The sequence below is a fragment of the Natator depressus genome, chromosome 2, assembly GCF_965152275.1.
Source record: "Natator depressus isolate rNatDep1 chromosome 2, rNatDep2.hap1, whole genome shotgun sequence".
Lineage (NCBI taxonomy): Eukaryota > Metazoa > Chordata > Testudines > Cheloniidae > Natator > Natator depressus.
This window is the reverse complement of record NC_134235.1, coordinates 29,344,357-29,368,841: the sequence shown is the minus strand read 5'-3', so window position 1 is coordinate 29,368,841 and position 24,485 is coordinate 29,344,357. Positions and strand designations below refer to the sequence as shown.

Below are 24,485 nucleotides of genomic sequence, written 5' to 3'. Positions count from 1 at the left end.
AGGAAATCTGCACAACAATGTCCATAGATGAGCCTGAGAAGTTAAATTCAGAACTTTGCTAGACAGTGAAAATCATGGACTGAATAGAGAAACTGGATTGGTGGCTTATTACAACAATCTATAACCCACTAACTTGTCCATCCCTAGCTTTTTTCTTCTTCTTTCTCCTCTGTGACTGGAGAGGTGTTAACTGGTCACTTCACCTTGAATGGTTCCTGGACACACATGTTAACTTCTTATGCTTAACAATCTGTTCCATCTTTTATTTACCTGTGACACTCTGAGTACATTTCCCAGGTCTTATGAAGAACTCTGTTTAAGTTTGAAAGCTTGTCTCTCACATCAGCAGAAGTTGGTCCAATAAAAGATATTACCTCATTCACCTTGTGCTCTAATGGGTGAAGTCAATATTCAGTGAGAGTCCTCTTTACATGTACTGCTTTATAACTTGACTAAACTCTCCAAACAAGTAAAATATCAAACTACTGATCCTATACCACTGATGCCAGTAGAAGTTTTGACATTGACTTCAATGGGAACAGGATTGCCTTCATTCATCAAGTTTATTTTATCCCTATTTAGGTACTTCATGAAAGAAAATATAATATGCCCATTTTATCATTGGTCTAGTCTTTCAAATCCATCATTGTCAGTAAATAGAATCAGACATTAAGCAGAAATCATGACACATAACCAAAATGTTACTTTTAATTTCTGACTCGTTACACTCTCACATATAGTAGAATAAATCAGTAATTGTGCCTACTTACCATACAGTTATGAAATCATATATTGGCTCTGTTTGAAGAACAGTAAAATTGATGTAGATTCCATTACCAGGTGGTACTCGGACAAGCCAAAAGCAGTCCTGAAAGTTTGGGTACTCATCAGGGTATCCAGGAGAATATATGGTGCCATTCATTGCAGTTATATTTCCTCCACAGAGAGCTTAAAAACAAACACACACAAACACATGTATTTTCACTGCAGGAGCACTCAATAACTTTTGCATTCTTTCTAGATGGTGTGAAATCCTTATTTGTGAATACATTGAACATGTGCATAGTTGAACTGTGTTATGGAAAACTATAGTAGGTCAGCTGTATATGTGAAACGAAAAAGCTATTGAGCTTTTACAAACAGCAAGAGGCCCAATCCTGAAGTCCTTACTCAGTTGAATCTCCCAGAAAAAAAATAAATAAAAAGAACATGGTAGTTCTGACTAAGAGAAGGCTTGAAGACTGGCTCCCAAATCCATTTTTAGATAATAGGCTGAATTCTACCTGACCACGTGTGGATGCACAAGATGAGGAAAACAGTGCAATGACTTTCTTCTTTGTGGCCCTGTGTAGAGGCCAGGGACAGTTACGTTGGGAGTGCAGGAATTGCTCCTGCATAGTGTCCTCGGGGTGTAGCTACGCAAAATGCATTGGGGGTGATGATGGATAGATGGAACTGGCTTAGTGTGAGTGTGGAGGGAGAGAAAGTATGCAATGCAGAACAAGAAGGAAAGTGGTTCTGGCCAAGTAAGCAAGAATTCTTCCTACAGTTTCCTGAAGAAGTGTGCCCCTTCAACCCTCCATCCAGTGCATTTATGGCTCTAAAGTTTTTAGTTATATATATGCATTACATAATAATGTCTAAGGCAGACTGCTGAACTCATGATTTTCCCCTCATACTTTTTCTCTCTAATTTTTCCTATTTCTCTATAGACAACATTGAGGGATTAGGGCATAGAATCCAAAGAAGTAACAAGTAACAATCAGGCCAAATCCTGGGAAACAGAGAAAAGCCCACATAAATATGCTTTATTCAAAGTAAATTTCCTGAAGAATACTAGGGCTGAGGCAAAGAATCAGTAGCCCCAAAACATGCTTAAGGGCCTTGAAACTCAATGTGACCAGCTGTGACAGGTTATGGAGGAGTGTAACACGATTGTCTTAAGGTGATTGCTATGTGTATGAGTTTAATTGCTATGCCCTGTATATGCCCACATCATCCTTAGTGGTGCAGTATGGAGACTTTCAGCATTCTACTTGGCATGCAGGGCTATACGGAGATCTATGTCTATGTTCTCCACAGCCAAGCAAGCCACACATTGCATTTCTGCTGCTTTTATATTTAATATGTCCACAGAGACAAGCAAATGATTTGGGACAATTTCTTAACTATGCTAGGATGAAGACCAACAACTGGAATTTATTAGGGCTTTATCAGAATCAAATATCTTAGAAAATCAGAATCTCAAAGAAATGACAGTGAATTATTTTTTCTCCTCTTTTGGTATGGAAGCAAAAATTATTAAAAAAATCTGTATATTGAGATCTGATTCAGGTCGTTTGACTCAAGGAAGCAGGCATTATTTGATAAGTCATATTGTTAGGATATAGATATTCAGGCCTGTCTGTAAAGGCCTATACTCTAAGAATTTGGGTGTATTCTTATCACTTGGCCAGTTATAGAGGTATAAAAGAAAGAATCAAAATCACTGTCTCCCGGTGTAAAGTCCTTCTCTTACTGTGACAGTCTGAGGCCCTGTGCTTAAGCTAAGGCCTTTGGCTAAGCAGCAGAGGCAGCCATAAGCTGGGAAGCGACAGGTCACATCCTCACATTCCAACCTAGTCACACTGAAATAAGGTGCTATTGGGCTGTTAGGAATACAATCCTGTCCTGATAATGCCTATCGCCTCCAGAGAAAGGGAAGTGCCAAAAGATGTAAAAGGAAACTTAGTTTGATAGCATCCTGTCTGGCAAGAACTCACTTATAAATAGCTGGGATGTGAAATCCTCACTTCTGTATTGTTTTGTCATTATAGTCCCACTTTGCTATTGTTTGTCTGTATAATCTCTGTGTGGTTCTGTGATTGTTTCTGTCTGCTGTATAATTAATTTTGCTGGGTGTAAACTAATTAAGGTGGTGGGATATAATTGGTTAAATAATCATGTTACAATATGTTAGGATTGGTTAGTTAAATTTCAGTAAAATGATTGGTTAAGGTATAGCTAAGCAGAACTCAAGTTTTACTATATAGTCTGCAGTCAATCAGGAAGTGGGTGGGTGTGTGGGTGGGAAATGGGAACAGGGAATGGGGGTGGGGAAATTGGAATCATGTTTACCTAAAGGGGAAAATGGGAACAGGGACACAGGTAAGCCTCTGTGGTGTCAGAGCTAGGAAGGGGGACACTAAGGAAGGAAACTGGAATCATGCTTGCTGGAAGTTCACCCCAATAAACATCGAATTGTTTGCACCTTTGGACTTCGGGTATTGTTGCTCTCTGTTCATGCGAGAAGGATCAGGGAAGTAAGTGGGTGAAGAAATAAGCCCCCTAACACATACATTTATAGTATGTTAAAACAAATATATTACATTAAATATTGTTAAAAAAAATTTAAAAAGTATTCTCCTCCTCAGTTAAGCATACAAGAAAAACAAAACAAAAAATACCAACTTGATTTTCATGCTTTGGAGAACTTTAATCTGAAATAACAACAAATGCAGGTAGAAGATACCTAATTATCTTTAAAAAAGCAATCACGACATAGCAAAATATTAACACATTTACTTAATAAAGATATTACTTCAGATGCTTGCACAAAAAATGAACAGATGCAATTCCTCTGCAAGTTGAGCCATCTTGCCATTCCCTCGTTATCTAGTACATTAGATCATAACCACTGCCAATTAGGTTGACCACCCATCTGCGTCCCTTCCTAACGATTACAGGAAATGCCAGACTCTGCCTGTAAAGAAGATCACTAAACAGCTACATCCACTCGGCAAACAGCTAGCTCACATGGGACCAAAACAGACAAACACCAGGACTTCAACAACACAATCTGTGGTCAATAAGTTTTTTTTTCCTCATTATCTTATAGCCAACTAGTCACCCAACCTGATCTGCATCACAGAAACCTAGCTGACACAGTCGGTCTGGTGTCCTTTTACCTGGTCTCCTCAGGAAACTTTTTTCACCATAGAAATAGATGCAGAAATACCTTCTGTAAGCAGCATAGCCATTCTATTTCCTTCGGGGCTCAAATGCAGGAAAAGCTCCCTCAAATCAAAATCCTTTGCAGCTGCTCACTTCATATGTGAGCCCACAAGTAAAGCTAACATGGATATCCTCCTAGCTCTACATCCTCAAATTCCAAACAATTTAAGTGGCACGGCAAAATAAACCTGCAAACAGAGCCAACCAAAGGAGGAAAATTCTGTTTTGCAACAACTTTTAAGGTTTCTAAATTTATTTATTTTTCTGTTGCAGAAAGATAACAAAACCATGTGTGTGTCTGACTCAGGTTCAAATCCCTGATTAGCCTTATTCAGAGCAGAGTTTTTCATTCCAAATCAAGCAGAGCAGGGACTTAACCCTAGGTTTTACAAATCCCATCCCAGTAATCTAGCCACCTAGTTATGGACTTTTTCCAACAAAATGTTGTGTAAACTGATAAATCTCCATGAAATGTTTTGGTTTTGACAAAACAGCCCAATTCCAACCAGCTCTTCTCTCAGACTGCTTTCTGTCTAAAAAAACACAGGACTCTACCAACTGAGCTGAAAGAGAAATCTTAAGGAGCTGTCTGTGGCAGTAGTAATAAGTAAAGTAAGGCTTTTCAGTACAGCCTGTGGACAGACAACAAATTATTAAACAGTAAGAGAGGTCTGATTTGATGAAGTAAAGGGAAGGGGAATATGGGATGGCATATCTTTACACAATACATACCTTCACACCTGGGGAGAGGATGGTTCCAATTACGACTGACTCCATGTAGACAAGTCAGTGCTGAATTTCCAATTAAGGTGTACCCAGGAAAACACTCAAATGAAATTGTTTGTCCTACAGTAAAGTCATTTCCAATCACAAAACCATTACGGAATGGCCGGGGGTCAGGACAGCTTTGCAACTGATAAGCTGAAATAAATAATAATATTTTTTTAAAAATAGTTCTAAAATGTAATATCAGTTCTGATCTGTATTTTAATGCTTTAGTATTAAAATACTAAATTACATTTTGGGTGACAAAAGGAAACTCCTTGCTCTTCTCTCATATTTCACCAAAGGAAGAAGAATATAAAGCCTTGCAGTCATTTAGTCACTTTATGACACAGTAATAATCAAAGACCATCTGATCTGCATGGGGGAGAATTGTGGCACTATACCCCGGCCAGGGCGGTAGGAAGTAACCATGCAACACCATCAGGAGCTCGTTCATTCACACAGGAAGCAGTCACTGCTACATGCCTTGAGGTGTTCACTGACCTCTCCCTTTTGCTGGTATGTGCAAAAAAGCAACAGTATACCATGGCTCTACATATTTTGGAGTGTATTGCCCCTACCTATGCACTAATGGGAGATATTCTTGCACTTTGGAAAGCACAAGAACTGCAGTTTTGTCCAGCTCCTGTTCAGAAGGAGAAGAGAGTGACAGAATATGCTCCTTATGCCCTATTCCCATGAACCTATGCAAAGTCAGGCCACTCCTGGTTCTGTCGATGATTACTAACTTCAGCCCAATGCATTACATATGCTGAAAGAGAACAGTTGACATTAAGGCTACTTATCTTCATCTCTACGCTGTTTTTTCCTAGCAAATCTAAAAGTATAAAAGGTCCCAACACTGTGTTTCGACATCACAGATTTACTGGTGAAAGTGTAAAGAGTATAAACCTATTTCACAATTTCAGATGGCCTTTTTCAAGTCATGAAATACCCAGACTTCCTCTGCCTTGTATCGTGGAATTGTTGAGGACAGAGGTGTTCCACCGAATCTGGACAATTTGGAGACCCCAATTTGGAGACCATTGATTGGACCCCTATATACATAGGTTAGTATCAATATCTCTCGAAAATGTTGAAAGCATTAAGAACAATTTTTCAGGACCCTTCATCACACATGCAGTGTCTCTTCCAAAATATATTTAATAGATGTAGCTCTGATTAATTAATAAATAATAATAATCTACACTTATATAGCATTGTATCACACTTTTGTGGTGCATAGATCTCAAACGCCTCCTTGGCAAACAGTATATTATTTTGTTCATATGGCACTAAATCTAGATTCCCAAAGAAGCCAACTAGAATTTGCCTAAACATGGAGTTAGGAACATGTTAGAAGAGACTTCAAGATTTGGGTTTTGGAGCGTGATTCTGGTCATTCTAACATTTTCTAAGAAGCTTTACTGCAGGGTGGTTTCTATAATAACATGGGGTATTCAGTTTAGTCTGGATCTTTTCCAACTCAGAGGGTGGCTAGATGATGCATCTCATATAAGCCATACCATGAAAATGGTTTTTGTTTTAAAATATGTCAGCCTTTTCTTTGAACAAGAGTGCTGATCCAATTCCTTCAGAATGTGGCTATGTCACCAACAACTTTGTTTTTATCAGTCTTCACAAGCTCTACAGGGCTGGCCTGCTTAGCACTTGTGCAGGAATTTTCCAAAGAAATCACAGGCTGCTGCAGAAAGTGGATCTGGTGATTCACTGCATGGCATTGTTCCCTCTTCGTCTATATCAAACCAATGTCCCAGAATGACATTCTTTTCTCACTCCCCTCAACCCTCATTCGATGGGGGGATGACTGGGTCCCAGCAATGGGCTGGCTGAGGACCAAAATGGGTAAAGGGGGAGGGCTGTCAGCAGTCTCCCCCGCCCCCATAGATGTAAATGATTATAGAATTACCTGCATCCCGCACTTTTACCCGCCATATACCCCCTGACATTTAGGAATAAAGTTATGGACTAATTAAACAACATCCAGTGTCTCCTGTCATTCTTCTGGCATAGCCAGACAATGGTATTAAGGCCCACTGTATTGTTAAATTTCCTACACCTTATTTCCAAAGGAGTAGGAATATGATCTACAATGTACTGTCCACTTCCAACACAGGCAATTATTTGTCTTTATACATTCCCACTGCACTTTAAATGGATATAGTACTCATCTTCATTTTTTCCCCCAAATGATTATTTGCTCTAAATTGTTAAGTAGCCTCTGCATCCCACCACAGTGCCACATTTATTAAATTGTGCATAACACTTTGTTTTTGAAACATGCATAAATCTTTTCCAGAATAAGCCTTCATATTTATTTTCTAACAATGAAAAAATAGCCTTAACAACCAGCTTGTTCACACATAAGTGTATCAAATCACTCACCTTGGTATATAATATGAAAGCCTTGTTTGTTCTGTGAGTAGTCACTGTGAAAATATAAGCTGGTTTCATGAGTTGTACTAAACAGAGAAGCTGGTAACTGAGGACCACTAAGTCTCCCAATAACAGTACTAGTTTCTGTAGATCCACTTCTTACTTCTAAGTAATCATGTATTGTCTCAGTTGAGAAATTTACGAATTGCAAATGCACACCTGAAAAACAATATGGGCAAACAAAAGCATTTGGTATCCAATGAATAAAGATCAGTTATGCAAATTATATACAGATGAACATTAGAAATTCACGTATTAGTGGTATTAAACAATTACAATTATACTGCAGGATGTCATGTTGGTTACTCAGTACAAAACAGTCTTTCCTCTTCGTACAGTAATTACTAAACCTAATGCCCCAGCAAGAGAAAGAATACTGAGGTTGAAAGTGCTGTCTGTCCAAAGACATACAAACCAAAGCCTGGACCTTTGAGGTAATTAAAGATCCCATGGCATGTTTTGCAAAACTAAGGGTTTTATTCCTAATATCTTTGCCAAATTCCACTTTTGGTAATTACAGTCTAATAACCTCAATTGTACCTTTCATTTCAGTTGTGTTCCATCCAAGAAAAATATGCATTTCAATGGTAGATAAAGTGATCTCTAAATAATATACTTCAGCGTGCTTTGATTTTTTTAAAGGGGGCACTATGTACTAATCAATAAATACCATATACATAATTTATTTCAGTCTTTCAAAAGAGGGTGTACTCTAACATTATGGAATACATTTTTCTGCACTTCACACTAGGAATTAGAAATGCAGTTCTTATACTTAATTCCCCACACACTGTGCTGAAGGATGCTCTTATAAATAATGAGACATTTCTGCATCTTTGATTCAATGAGGAACAACAAAAGAATTTACGAGATGAGTTGCAGATTATCTGTCCCCTCCAGATGATTTGTTACAATTATTAGGGGACAGCAGAAAGAGGAACTGCTCAACCAAAATACAGGATACTGGACCCATTAAACATTTTCCCTTTTTATGTTGTTTTGAATAAGGTAAAATAAAACAGCATTTTTGTTTTGTCTGAAGTTATTTAATGCCACTGTACAATGATAATGCAGTGCTTTCATTACAAAGATGATTGAGTCCCTTTGGTGGCAAAGACAATCATCATGATTTCATATAATGTTCAATTAAGACATATAATGTCAATATAATTATTGAATAATCATTAATAATTTTGTAACTATCTAAATCTTAACATTTAAATAGTATTTGTCACTGCAACCTCTAGAGATTTCTTTCCGGATACAATGCAAGCTTTGTGAATAGTTTTCTGAGATATGTAACATTTATATTGTATAGGAACAAGTTTAGTACATGATTTAAGTACAATTACTTCTGCCTCTGTACCTATGCTCTGTTTGCTTTGGAGAAAATCTCATAACAACATACAGACTTCTTCCATTATAAATTTGTTCTCTCCTTCTTTGATTCTGCCATCCTTCCAAGTTTAGGTTAACATGACTAAAACTAAACCTGCTGTTTTTCCTCTCTAAAATAACATCCATTTCCCCTATTCTCTGTTTCTGTTGGCAAAACCACCTTCCATCCAGTCATTCAGGCTCATAAACTCTCTTTCTCTCACATCATGCAACCAGCTTGTGTCCCAATCTTGCCCCTTTCTTGTTCTGTAACATTTTTAGAGTCGGTAATTTATTTCAGTTCACAGACCTATAACTTCAAATGCCTCATAATCATGGATGGTTGCCTGATAAGTGCCATTTCCTCCCCTCTAGCCTCCTTGACTCTCACATTCCATGCTCACCCTTCCACTCCATGCAAATGGCAGCTCTCAAATCATCTTTGTTGCCTGTCACTCAAGTCACAATGGCCCTTCTCTCTTTTAATTACTCCACTGGTGCTCTCTTCCACTATATCAAGTTCAAACTTTTTGCCTTCTCCTTCCAGACCTTTTAAAAACCATTCCCATCTTCCCTACTTGTCCACTTTCATTGAAATTCTATCATCCTTCCATTTTGACTCAATGTTGTGCTTGTTTGTCTCATTAATGTCTTCATATTTTTCTGCTTTGGATATCCTCCATTAACTGATCCATAAGTTTATTAGTCTCTCCTGAATTAGGCATACAATGGCACAACAAACATTTTTTATATATATAATCAGGGAAAAATCTCAGAAAGAATAGCAAAAATATCAAATGAAAAATCCATTTAAATCAATTGCAAATTAGCCATGATTGGATATTCATATTTAATTAATAATTGAAAATAACTGTAAATTAAGTGCCCTTTGTTTTTAGTACTTTCTCACACAAACAGTGGTGAAGATAAAGATGATCTGAAAGTTAAAAAAGCCTGTAACCAAAAATCCCAACTCAGGAATGTACCCTTATTCGAAAAGTACTTAGTCAGGTGCTTAAGTCCTATTGAATGGCAGGAGCATTGTAGAAAAAAATTGTATGTGGACATTTAATTTAAAGACAGAATCATAATGCCTACGCATAATGCACAAGTGGCATCCTTAATTCTGGAATTTCCTAACTTTTGAGTGCTTGACTTTACAATCTTAATGATGTTCTTTTGTGTGTGTGTGTTTCTGTGTGAGTAATCTGTAAACATATTAATTAGAAATCATTTGTATAAACATACCAAGTATATTTTTAAAGGTGAACTGGCTCTTAACTTATTAATATGAAATCACAGCAAAAGGACAACAATAGACAATGCAGCTGACAGGCACTGTTTTCTGGTATTTTCTGGAAAAAAATTGTTCTCAGATTATTTTATTTGGATACATCTATCATGTAGCAGAATATAATGTGTGCCCAGACCCCAAAGATGTGTTTTGTTCAGGAAGAATTATGATGAGTTTAATATTCTCGAATATATAGAACTGTGTGGGAAATAGTTTTCATGTCCCACAAAACATTTCAAGATTTCAAAACTTTTCCCATTTTCCCATTTAGGACAAAACTGAGCACTTATGGAATTAAAAAAAAACAAATAAATAAATTTTGGGAGCAAGAAACCAAAATAGACAGGTGGTGAGGGCAGACACCTTGAATGTAGGAGACCTTGGTTCAACTCCGTACTCTGCCTTGCTCATGCATCCCATGTGAATGCCACGGCTATTCTGGAGTGGAATTTTTTCTCACCTTTTGTATAAATAAATATTCATTGGACAAGGAACTTGAAGCTGGGTCTCCAATTTCCCAAGTGAGTATAAGAATGGATAGGCCATCAGGGCAGTCTCTCTCTGGCCCAATGACACTTCATGGGTAAATGTATTTGGTGTTTAACAATAAGTTCTAAAGACATATTTATTTTCCATAGAACGCTATTAGCTTCATCCCTATTGAATTCCATGGGACATTTTGATAAAGTCTATTACACCATAAAGTCTGTTGCCAAGATCTTCTATTTAAATGATAACTGAACAGAGGTTGTGCTTTTACTAGTGCTTGGATGTGGAGAAAAATTCCTGCCCTGCTACTTATCAGTCTGGCAGGGAAGGGAGGAGAATTCCCTTCTCTGACCAGAAGTGTATAATTTACCAGATAATTAATTGGAATCCATCTAACCCCAATTTTTTCAGATCCACTCTTAGAAGTTAAAGGTGCTGGCCACCAACATAGATGGCATATGTGTCACAGTGAGTGGGTTTTGCAACACTGAAGATAAGTGCAGAAATAACATACATACTATAAATATAAAATGACTATAAGGATGGGGTAAACTTTAAAAATAGTAAACTAGTTTTATATTTAATAGCAGATACAAGCAAGTAACAGTAGTTGTGTGAATTTTACCATTGTTTTCTTTATGCACAAGCCCTTTATAACCTGATTCTCAGTTGTATGACACCGCTAATCTTTAAAATGTATTTTAAATCCACTGGCAGAAATCTGTGGAACAATATAAATATATAAAATATTTTAAAAATTGCTAAGTATTTTAAAGCCATAAACACAAGACACAAGATAATTCTTGAAAGGATACATACCAAACCCAACAGGCAGTTTTATTGTCCATGTGCAATCTAAACTGCTGGGATAGTTTCCAGGAAACCCAGGGCTAAGAATCACTCCACTGAAGTCAGACATAGCACCACCACATTGTGCTGCAAAATGAGGGAGATACTTGTAGGCCGTAGTTACAATCAAGGCATACTATTGAGAATCTTTTCAATTTTAATCACACTTTCTTTCTTTCTTTCTTTCTTTCTTTCTTTCTTTCTTTCTTTCTTTCTTTCTTTCTTTCTTTCTTTCTTTCTTTCTTACAGTTTTCTATAGAACTCACCAGTGTAGTATCTAAAAGATACATTAGCTCTGCATAAAGAGGTCCCTGGAAAACTTGATAAGTCTTCTGCTCTTCTCCCTTCCCTCATAGAGGAGGTTCTACTTGTGACATATTTCCTCCTTTCTTCCATATATTTGACTATTGTGGGAAAGCTTTGCCAAAGAGGACAGTTTTGCAGTACACGCTGATAGACTACAGATTGATCTGATCTCCTTTGGATGTGTATTCTATAATCACCCTTGACTGAGAATGCTTTATCTCCAGGTCTTGCATAATTTTCAGTCTGGCAAACTGAAGAAGCAAATTTTACATACAATGAACATACCTAAACATATTGGAATAGGGTAATTCCATCTTCTCACTGGTCCAGGCATACAGGTAATATGTGAATGTCCCTACAATGACAAGACAAGACATATATTAACGCATTTTCCAAATACAGTACACTACTTCTTTATAGTCATAACAATAACATGCAGTGATACTCATTGACAACATCAATATAAATAAAAAGGAAGAGCTTATAAAATGTTTAACTCTATTTTTACTTTTGTAGTTTGTACTTTACCGGACCATGTAATCCTTACTTGTGTGACTACCCACCCCTTTAACAAAATGGTTCCATGGTTTGTAATTTTATTGCTGGTACTAAGAATATAAGCTTGAATTCTGTGTTACTAGCCATAACATTTTGATGAGCTGAATCACACTGTAAAGTTTAAAAAATCAAGATCTAAACCCAACTAAAGCAATTCAGTATTGTTCAATTATTAGTATATTACAATACTAATGCTTTAGCAGATTTGGCAAAGATATTTACATTTAGGTCAAGAAAAATGTACTCTAAAGGATTAAGCCACTCTTGACAGAAAAACAAGTCGGTTTAAGTGTCCAGAAATTAAAACATTAGAGTTTCAGTAGTGTCCTCTATAAGAAGCAGTGCTCTTTTACAACAAAATATGTGCCATAAATGTTCCAAAATGGCTCCTTTGGTATATCAAGACAATCCAAATCAAGATGGTTCCAAGACACACCCAGAGACAGCCACTATGTGGCTCAGCATCTCTCATGTAATCATGAATGTCTGGGATGGGGTATCAAACAGAAAGTTAAAAGAACTATAATGCATCTGGCCTCTGTTGGAAAATTATAGAGTGTATATTTCAAGATGTTCTTGTTAGAACTATTTGTGCAACCTTGATTTGAAATGAGCTGCTTTTATTCTTAAAGCTGTATTGCAGTTCAAAGCCTACAGTATCTGTAGGAACTGAATATTTGTAAAGCCCACAATCAGTAATTTAAGGCAATTTATTAATTAGTCTGCAGCCCACTTACCTTCTCTCCTAGCAGAGAAAAAAAGCATTTCTGTCTTACTGCATGCTATCAGCTCAGGGTTGACACAAAACCGAAGTGACAATATCAAACTGTAGGTGATGGCAAAAGAGTCCAATGGGATTTTGTGTGTGTGTGTGTTTGCACGGTCTATGCTGTTAATTATTACATTTTTTTTTCACATGTTCAGTGTGACTCATCTGTTCACACTCCAGTATTTTTGTATGAAATAAAACAAAGGTGAAAATACACAGAAATAATTGTTGGGTTGCTCCTTAATGGCAGCCTCCTACAATCATCCTCATGATGCCTTCCTTTTCTAGGCAACATGAGGAATAAACTGAGACCTCCAGAAGGTCACAGTCAAAGCTGCAAGAAAAGCATTAGGAGCGGCAGAGGCCCCATCAGCTAATCTTGAAAGGTAGGGAAGTCACAGCACTAAGATGGTTTCAGAGTAACAGCCGTGTTAGTCTGTATTCACAAAAAGAAAAGGAGTACTCGTGGCACCTTAGAGACTAACCAATTTATTTGAGCATGAGCTTTCGTGAGCTACAGCTCACTTCATCGGATGCATACTGTGGAAATTGCAGAAGACATTATATACACAGACACCATGAAACAATACCTCCTCCCACCCCACTCTCCTGCTGGTAATAGCTTATCTAAAGTGATCAGCAAGTTGGGCCATTTCCAGCACAAATCCAGGTTTTCTCACCCTCCGCCCCCCCACAGACAAACTCACTCTCTTGCTGGTAATAGCCCATCCAAAGTGACCACTCTCTTCACAATGTGTATGATAATCAAGGTGGGCCATTTCCTGCAGAAATCCAGGTTCTCTCACCCCCTCACCCCCCTCCAAAAACCACACACACAAACTCACTCTCCTGCTGGTAATAGCCTATCCAAAGTGACCACTCTCCTTACAACCTGCATGAAAATCAAGGTGGGCCATTTCCAGCACAAATACAGGTTTTCTCACTCCCCCACCCCCATACACACACAAACTCACTCTCCTGCTGGTAATAGCTCATCCAAAGTGACCACTCTCCCTACAATGTGCATGATAATCAAGGTGGGCCATTTCCAGCACAAATCCAGGTTTTCTCACCCCCCCCACACACAAACTCACTCTCCTGCTGGCACTAAGATGGTCCCATGGCTTAGGGGGGAGTATGAGGAAGGATGAGGACAGAAGTCCCAAATCCAAATAGCAGTTTGCAGAACTGAGTGAGGATGAGTAAGGAATATAAAGGCAAGGAGGGAAAACAAACATTCCTGTTGCAAAAGTTCTGTCATCCTGAGCGTACATACTTTCCATTGTTGTCACTCATGCTACCTCCTGTTGCTAAGCAGAGGGAGCAAGGAACTCCACAGCAACCACTTACATAACCAAAGCCAGAGAGTAAACCATGTATGTCTACATGAGCTGTGAATCACATCACCCAGCTCCAAGTGTAATTGTAGCCAAAGAGTTATATCCATCCTCTGTCCCCAGCCCAAGGGAGACTCCTTGCACGGTAGGTGCTGGAAGTGTTCTTTTAAGCTTAACAACCTTGTGAAGAAGAATTCTTGACTCCTTTTCCTGTACAGAGATCCCCAATAAAGTGTTCGGATTCAGCACTCGTGCTTGGGACTAGGTTTGGCTTGAAGTGAAGAATAAATAAAATGTGGTTGATGTGACAGGGTGAAAAAGCTTTGCTGCCATTTGTATGATCAAGAGACACACTATTATTAATAATGATCTCTCAGTTTACAGTATCCATTGCATTATTTTACAGTAGGATCTACAAAATTTCAGGTTCTTTTGATAATCCATCCATCACCATAGTATGTGGGTCCTAACAGAATTGTGTGAAGCAGGAGTTGGAATGATTTGTGTTTGACACCCTTCCCTCTAATGCACAGAATCTGGGTCTGATGACAGAATTTTTTGTGTGCATTTTATGTGGTAGCGGAGCACAGAAGGCTAGACGGATGTTACTGAGGAAAGGAAAGGCAAAGAAATGAGTCTTTACTTTTGCTCATAAGGTGTCAAGAACTAGTTAATAACTTATGTGTTATTACATCACAGCAAGAAAGCTTTTTGCTTCATGATGCATGTCATTAGCTAAGAAAGTTAACAATACATTTTCTATAAGTAATTTACATTCTGTTGTGTTCTCTCTCTTTTATGCTCTGAAAGAGTTAAATAAAATGAAGACACAATGGGTGAGGTAAAATGTTTTTTTGGACCAACTTCTGATGGCGACAGAGACCAGCTTTGTAGCTTACACTAACAGAAATTGGTCCAATAAAAGATATTATCTCACCCTCCTTGTCTCTCTAATATCCTGGGAGCATCATGTCTACGCCACTAAATAAAACAAAGACTATTAACTATAGAGTCTGATGAAAAAATAATATGTTTTTAGAGGAAAATAATCTATCAGTTGGATCCTTAGTCCTTCAAAGAGTGACACAAATCCACACAGTACTAGGTTTTGCATTTGGTTCTCTGGTTTAGCTGAAAGAAGTCTGAAAAAAAATCTAAACCTCTGACGTGGGCAGACAGTTTCCTATTGGATGCACATCTGAGGAGACTCAAATACATAAGATATTCCTTACAAGACTAATTGTAATTCATGCTCACTAAATTGCCTCCAGACCGATCTTATTTAGTACCAAGGAATAGCTTGTTTTGAAAAAAAAAAAAACACCCATTTTTGAAACTTTCCTTTGGGTTACAATAGTAAAAAAAGTAACAAACAGGAAACATCTGAAAGAAAACCATATGTATAATCTGCTTTCCTGGAAAAAAATGATCTCCCAGTGGCAGAATTACCTTCCCATTGTTTGTTTACTCTTTTTTCTCCTCTTCAAATTCTTTTCATTTTCCTCCTACTCATCATGATCTAATGCTATTATTCATCAATTTATTTATTTAACTTAGATTATCAGATTATCAGGGCTGAGACCAAGACATACAACATCTGTTAAGACTTATGCACACCAAGGGCATCAATAGTAAATAATAATAACAGGAAGAGAAAATAGAGATCAACACTTTTTGGAGGACAGTTGGATAGTGGTAGATCTTATATTTGACACAAAGAGACTTATCAGCCCTGCAAAGCCATCATCTATTCTATTATGATGACATTTTCAGTGTGGAGTTGATATAGAAGAACTTGGACATAAAAAAATATTGAAGTGAAAGACAGATTTTGAAACTGTAAAATTGACCTACCTGAAGGGAATATCCCTGATCACAGTGGAAAGAGACCACATCTCCAACCATGTATCTATCTCCAATTTTAATTCCATTGCTAGGGGTCTGTGGTTCAGGGCAAGAGTCCAAACCTATAGCTGTGAAAAGTTGAAAAGTTTAGCAATTAGAATGTAAACTTCATCTGTTTTCAATTATAAAATGATCTGCATATTGGCTGATGCTGCGTATCGGCAAGTGTGAGGTGGCTCTCAGGTGCCTCCAGGAGCCCACTGTTAAAATTCTGCCAACCTGTATGTATACAAATTTCAGCAATGACTTATTCTTGTGGCTCATACAAAATACTTTTGAAAACAAAAATCTCTGTCTTTTGGAGTGAAGCAGATTGCACAAAATGTGAGGTGTTAAAAAAACCCACAGTGAGGAGGACATTTCTATACAGGTTCTTGCCCCATTCCTCTAGTTCAGTGTTCGGTAATTTTTATTCACCGTGCAAACTTTCATGACAAGTCATATTTAAGCAAACCTTAACTAAACAGAAGCCATCATCTCATGTTAAACATTTTCCCCATTATATCCAAATACTTCAGAAAATAATACAGCACCACTGTAGTGAATACTCTCATGCTACAATAGGATATAGCAGAAATAGATGGGTGTTTTAAGATGGGTACTGAGAATGATTGCAACAACTTCTCTATGAGAGGCTGATAAGACTGGTACTATTTAAAGAAGAGACAAATAAAAGGAGATACACTGAACACCAGTATAGATATTTCCAATATAGATGTAAATTAGGGTTGCCAGGTGTCCTGTTTTCAACTGGAACACCCAGTCAAAAAGGGACCCTCCCCAGTCCGGTGAAAATGAGCGAGTGAGTGAGGGTGGGGGATAGCGAGCAACACAGGGAGGGGGGGATGGAGTGTGCGGGGTGGGGCCTCGGAGAAGGGACGGGGCAAGGGTGTTCGGTTTTGTGCGATTAGAAAGTAGGCACAAAGTTGGCATGTAATAGAAAGTATGTTTGGCAAGAACTGATATATCTTTATACTGTCATGAGGGAAAAAGAAATGGCCTCCACAGACCTTCTTCATAGCATCAATCCAGCAAAGTAGTTAAGCATGTTCTTAAAATTAAGCATGAGTAATTCTACTGGCTACTAACAGGCTTAAAGTTAGGAATACAATCAAGTGCTTTGCTACATCAGGGACTACAGACATATGCTCCTGGTATGCATGCTAAGGGGGGAATTTTGTGGGATTTCCTTGTCAAAATATTGGCATCATTGGCATTTGGATGTCTGAAAACATATTAAAGTGACTGATTGCTTCATCTGGAAGTGTTTCATCTGGAATTTTCAGAGAAAATTTAGTTTACCCTTTAAAAAAAGTGCATTTATATAGTATATGAAAATTAAAAGCTGATAAAGTTCTTAGTGGTATACAAAATATGTCATATAAATTAGGTCCTTTATGAGACATATTCTGCATATCACGAAGAAGTGTCATCAGCTTAATATTATAACAGCATCAGTTAGTTTTATTGATAACACCAAAATAGAAACACAAAAATCCAACTTAAATGCCTGCTATTTAGGAACCAAGATGATGATTTTTTAACAAATAATTGACACACTAATTCTTATCCTAAAAAAGTAAGCTGTAGTATATCACTTTTTAAATGCACTTATATTGCTAGAAAAAGATTACTAGATTAATACTGCTGGAGCCTGAAGACTGGTTATCCATGCAACGGGTAAAATATAAAACAGCAGCAATGCAAGCTTCTCACTGCACAAACATACCTCAAACCTAACTTGGATAAACCACTTCAAATGCCTATTCAAGACATTGTTCTCTTTACTGAGACTACCAACCATGATGTCTGTTTTGTGTTGTGGACATCTGATCATCAGGAACTGGACATAATTAACATAGGCCCTCAAACACATCACTGAGGGTAACCACTTCTGGTCACTGTTAACTTAGGCAATAAATTACTTGAGGATAAATGACCTCTTATGGTGCCTGAAGAGTTTACACTCGTTACTTGGTTGGTGAAATCTAAGAATGTGTGATATCTGTACTAGACTTAAAAAAAAAAGACATATATAGTAATGAAACTTAAGAAATGGCTTTTTACTTCACGACTTTATTTATTGTTCTGATATAATAATACATCATAACTGCAAAAATAATCCTTCTCATTATCTGGGTTTGAGTTTTTGTTACTAAATTATAGAAAGTATAGAATTATAGAAATTAGTTCACCGGGTCCACTACTGATTATTCCATGAGATTAGAAGACCTCCACTATTAGGTCACCTGCTCTAACATCCTCCAGTACAACCCTTTACTATTATTTTGTCAGTCCAATTTTAATTCCGGGGCACAGGAAATCTTTCCATGTCACACAATGCTCCCCAGTCAAATAAGGTACGATAACACCTAAACTTATGATAACACTTACGGATATACCACCTCCCTAGAATCCTGGAAAAATGATCCAACCTGTTTTCTTCTGATATATATCCCACTACCCCATGAAGACTACAGTGCATCAATGAGGTTTGGTCAAATACTTATTCTATTATTTTAAAAAGCTTCAATAAGCTATATTAACACACCCCGCCATCTCTCTCTCTTTTACACACTCTCTCTCACACACACACACACACACAAATACTGTTAAACAGCCTGTGAATTAAACTGTCAGTCCACTGAAGAACATTTATAAGAATTACTGATAAAAAACCATTTACATATCTGTACGAATTGATTCCTGGTTCCAAACTATTTAAATACATCACTAGTAGAACTGCAACTGTTAGAAACACTGATGTTATATTTATGAATGGATAAAAGAAAATATTAATAATTATTTATTATTTGTTATTATTATTACTACTACATCTGGTCAAATATAGGCATTTTTCACAAAACTCAAATATTTCTTGCTACCCGATGTGTAGCCGCAAAGTTCCTTCTGGGATACAAATCTCTTGAAATAATTTTTATACTGGTTTAGTAATCATAAAAAAGAACTTCCATGTTTAAAAATTGAACATTTTGTTTAAATATTAAACATGACAACTTTGCTTTTGATTGTTAAGCCAGTATTAAAGTAAGCTGAAAACTTGTTTGCAGTCTCTTACAAAAGGTTCCTATGAATCCAGGGTCACAAATGTTCCCTTGAAAAATAATACACAGTAGGTTCAGAAATGCCAGTTAAAAATAAAAAGAGTACTTTCCAACACATTTCATGCAGTGAAAACTCCATTAACTTTCAGATTGCTGAGCTGAGGAAATTGGATGGAGGCAGTTTTTAACCTTTATTTTATTGGTATATCTGCACCGTTAACATGGCTCCTTTTATTTTCTTCTGAACATTCAGCAGTAATAAAATGTCCACAGTTAACAGATAGCCTAAAACATGGAGGCAGCCAGGCTGCTTTGCCTTCTCTCACTTAATAAAAAGACAGTTTGTAAATAAACAGTTTAACTTACGCCCCACTTCTGTTCCTTACACAGACTCCCTAAGAGTGAATCATATGATGAGGGAACTCAGAGGAATTGATTATGCTATATTAATTACTTGAACTATTAAAAGTTTCCACTTGTTCAAATCATGCACAGAATTTATTTAAGTGCACCCTTACTAAATAAAAAGACAATATATCCCATGCTACACAAACCTGGAAAGCAAACGAAAAGCTCTAACAACTAAAACTCTGGTAAAAACCTCTCATTATACAGCACAGGCAAATTATTCCTCCCTCCAAAACAACAAAAGGACAACAGCCTCAATACAGAGGGGAAATTTCTTTGAAAAATAAACCAAATGACATGTTGGATTAAAACAATTGTGTGTGTTGAATATTTCCACGAATGCCTTAACCGGCTGATAAACACAAACATCTTGGCTTAATTTCATTGTATGACTTTTTAAGGCATCATAATTTCACAAACAGATGGGTTAGATCTCTTGTGTACATAGTAATATTTATGTAACATGACTCAAAATTACATATAAAATTCCATAGAGAAAACTTTGTTAAAATAATGTCAAGGTGGTATGCTGAAATATTCGAATGTCAGAAAATGTAAAAGTTAAAGTTACATGTGTAACCTTAACCCCTTCTCAAATCATATAATTTAATATCAAACATTTTTAACATTTCAGATACAAATGTATAGCATCTTTTAATATTGTGTACTCCTCTGTATAGACTATAAATATTCCATAGAAGTCATTTACATGAAAGGTACACAGTATACATATGCAATATAGGGTGAAATCCTGGCACCACTGACTTTAAAGGGAACAGGATTTGAAATATAGAAACTAAGAAAAACAGTGGAAATTGCCAGATAAAGATCAAAAATTCACAGCTAAGTTATCTTTGTAATTCATTTCTCTCTAGAATTGCAACCACTTATGTCTATGCTGCTGGTTACAATGAAATTGTACAGTATATGGCCGCTGACTTAATTATTAAAAGGAGTATCTTCAAGAGAAAATAAGTTATCATAGAAAACATCTAATTAAAAGATATACTGGAGCATATGAGGTGGACAGACCCTCCATACTGATGCAAAATTATATGAATACAATTATTTTGTGTTTGTTTGTTTTGGTCATTAAACTTTTGTGTGCCTTTGTATTTATCATGCAATATAGTTGTAGCCATGTTGGTCCCAGGATATTAGAGAGAAAAGGTGCGTGAGAATCTTTTTTAATGGACCAACTCAGAAAAGCTGCATTTTAAACTTTACCTTGCTTTAACTTCATACTATTTTCTTTTGTGCTATGATCAAACAATATATGTGATATTAAATTTGTGCTTTGTACAACATAAGTAATTGAACTTTAATTTCTATAACAAATAAATGGTAACTCTAGGGACCTTGAGACAAACTCCGAGAGCTCTGAAGAAGAGTTATGTATAAGCTCAATAGCTTGTCTCTCACACCAACAGAACCTGGTCCAATAAAATATATTACCTCACCCAGCTTATCTCTCATAATACCTTTATTAATTTTAAAATAACTGTCATAAATATAAAGGGAAGGGTAAACCCCTTTAAAATCCCTCCTGGCCAGAGGAAAAATCCTCTCACCTGTAAAGGGTTAAGAAGCTAAAGGTAGCCTCGCTGGCACCTGACCAAAACGACCAATGAGGAGACAAGATACTTTCAAAAGCTGGGAGGAGGGAGAAAAACAAAGGGTCTGTGTCTGTCGGTATGCTGCTTTTGCCGGGGATAGAACAGGAATGGAGTCTTAGAACTTTTAGTAAGTAATCTAGCTAGGTATGTGTTAGATTATGATTTCTTTAAATGGCTGAGAAAAGAACTGTGCTGAATAGAATGACTATTTCTGTCTGTGTGTCTTTTTTGTAACTTAAGGTTTTGCCTAGAGGGATTCTCTATGTTTTGAATCTAATTACCCTGTAAGGTATCTACCACCCTGATTTTACAGAGGTGATTCCTTTACTTCCATTTACTTCTATTTCTATTAAAAGTCTTCTTGTAAGACCACTGAATGCTTTTTCATTGTTCTCAGATCCAAGGGTTTGGGTGTGTGGTCACCTATGCAAATTGGTGAGGATTTTTACCAAACCTTTCCCAGGAAGTGGGGTGCAAGGATTGGGAGGATTTTGGGGGGAAAGACGTGTCCAAACTACGTTTCCCAGTAAACCCAGTTAGAGTTTGGTGGTGGCAGTGGATATTCCAAGGACAAAGGATAAAATTAATTTGTACCTTGGGGAAGTTTTAACCTAAGCTGGTAAAAGTAAGCTTAGGAGGTTTTCATGCAGGTCCCCACATCTGTACCCTAGAGTTCAGAGTGGGGGAGGAACCTTGACAATAACATTATTTGGTACCTAGCAATTCAAATTACCCCTTTCCACCCCATAATGGTGGCAATGAATAGAGTTGAAGTGTGCATCTATATCAGATGCAAACACCACAAGGATAGCCTGTCTCAAAGTATTCTGGCAATTTTGCTTCCAGACAGAATCTGGAAGAGCAGAGCCAACTCTAGAGGAATGGTTCAAAACAATATGGGAGGTAGTTGTTATGGAAAAATTAACATACCAATTTTGTAGTCAGCAAAATATGCAGAGCACAACTAGATACTTAGATATTTGGTTATCATTAATTCAATACTCAGATAAAGTACATTTACTTGCAAAAAATAACAGCATACCTGTCCAACTTTTTTTTAATATGAACATTTGATACATGTGCCTGGTTTTTTAAATATGTGAATCAAATATTTCACTTAATTTAATAAAATCATCAGAAACAGCACATCCTGGCTAGTGTAAATATGTTCACTCTGTAATATGGAAATACCCTGTTAAGTAGAGAGATTTGATTATTATATTTCTGTATGTTTCTCTGAACAAAAGCTGACTGTTGTAACAATTTTCATTTTGTCTCTGATATTTATATGGAAAGGTTTTGTAAACCTGTTCAAATATCCTAAATAAACAGCTTTATTTTAAAAAATGAGATATTATATAAAACAAAAGTTAACCCAATGTTTTGAAACCTCAAAAGAAGTGTGAGTTAGGTTTATCCAAGTTTTGGACAAAATATTTAGAGGATTCTGACTTTGTCAAAATTCTTTGCCTGTACCACACTTAGTCCCATGGACCTTTCCAAAGTTCTGACACCAAATACACCCTTCACACCCTCTAACTAAGGCTATGTCTATGCTACGAGTGAGGGGTGTGATTCCCCTGCTCATGTACCCATACTCGCACTAGCTCTCATCAAGTTAGCCTGAGTATAAACAGTAGCTACTGTAGCACTGGTTATGGCAGTGGTGGCACAACTGAGACGTGCCGAGCACAAACACCTGAAAACTGGTGGGTATGTACTCGGCCCGGCTCAGCCATGCATTTACTGCCACTACCAGTGGTACTGTGGCTACAGTGCTATATGTACTTGTGCTACCTTGATGAGAGATAGTGTGAGTATGTGTACACGAGCAGGGGAATCATACCCATGGCTTGTAGTGTAAACATAGCCTAAGACTGGAGAGAGTGGGTTTTTTGGTCCTAAGGAAGTACAGAGGTAAAAGTACAGTAGTACAGTTTTGAATTTTGCAATGACCTATAGTAACCTGGAGCATGACATTGACCAGCCTTCTTATTATTAATAGGGGACTTAGCACAAGTCCTGTAAACTATCATGATGGTTATGAATGCTGATGGTATAGCGTGTTCACATACTGTGTATTTTGACTATTCACTATTCATAGTGCATGATTGGTTCCCTAAGTTGTTTCTGCTTCTTAATCGGATATTCAAAACATTAATAAACAAGAGAATGAGAATCAAAAAGGATTTCAACATGGTCAGTTCAGTACAAGAGTATTTTTTCAAGACTTTTGCATCTCTTGAATACTTGTGATTAAAAAAAGAAAAACAAAAAAACCCCCACACACTTAACTTACTAATACGAATGATAAAGGGAAAGGGTTGTGAAAACCATGGAAGCAAATGTCTCGTTCTTTCATGCCCCCCTCCCCCAAATGTTCACAAATACCTTTTTGCATTAATAATTTGCTCTAAAAATGAAACATCACAAAGGAAGTTGTGGATAAAGTACAGTTCAAATACAGAAGCCTTAAAAGTAATAATTCACTTTTTAATTTTTAGTCCTCTTTATTTTTATGGATGTTCTTGTCAGCTAATGATGTTAAAATGATGGCAGATACTAAATATATGATTGTGCAGGAGTTGCTTTTTAAATGTATGTTGGCAGCTTGTATTCATTGCTAAATTGAAATAGGTGTTGCATAGGCAGAAAATAGGTATGAGGCAATTAATATTGATGGGCACCCAATTAATCTCAAAATACTATTAATAGTAATCCATTACCTAATTAGTAGAAGGAGTAAAGACAACAATTTACAGTAAGCCTAAAACTCTATAGAGTAAGAATCAATACACGAACTGTATTTAACCATTACAAAACACTCTGTTACATTAAATTTTGAGAGACTTGAGTCAACGCAGTGTGTTTACATATTTAGGGTAGTTCATAGTTCATGCATTATGCTTAAGGCTATGATTTTGTCATGGACATTTTTAGTAAAAGTCACGGACAGATCACAGGCATTAACAAAAATTCACGCACGCTGTGACCTGTCCCTGAATTTTACTAAAAATGTCCATGACAAAACAGGGAGGGAGGAGTGTTCAGCACCCTGCCCTGCTGTGGCTGGGAGCTGCGGCCCCCGCCCAGTGACTGGGAGCTGGGTGGGACCCCCTTTTATGGCGGCTGGGGAGCTGCTGGGGGATTCCTCCCCTCCACCCGCGGTCCCAGCGGCTGGGGAGCTGTTGGGGGATGCCCCCACTGCGTCCTGTGGCCCCGGTGGCTGGGGAGCTGCCAGGGGATTCCTCCCCGCTGCCCTCAGCCACGGCGCCTGTGAAGCTGCCATGGGATTCC

The 24,485-nt window shown here is 37.3% G+C and overlaps 1 protein-coding gene across 1 annotated transcript in view; it reads right to left on the bottom strand.

Moving 5' to 3' along the window:
* CSMD3 (CUB and Sushi multiple domains 3) overlaps positions 1-24,485 on the bottom strand; it is a 1,169,988-nt gene that overhangs the window by 166,919 nt on the left and 978,584 nt on the right. The window contains exons 39-44 of the mRNA XM_074943928.1: positions 16,049-16,167; positions 11,816-11,885; positions 11,195-11,311; positions 7,165-7,374; positions 4,726-4,914; positions 771-948 (exon numbers count right to left, since the gene is read on the bottom strand). Of these exons, the coding sequence (XP_074800029.1) occupies positions 771-948; positions 4,726-4,914; positions 7,165-7,374; positions 11,195-11,311; positions 11,816-11,885; positions 16,049-16,167 (883 nt within the window). The remainder of the gene's footprint in view (positions 1-770; positions 949-4,725; positions 4,915-7,164; positions 7,375-11,194; positions 11,312-11,815; positions 11,886-16,048; positions 16,168-24,485) is intronic.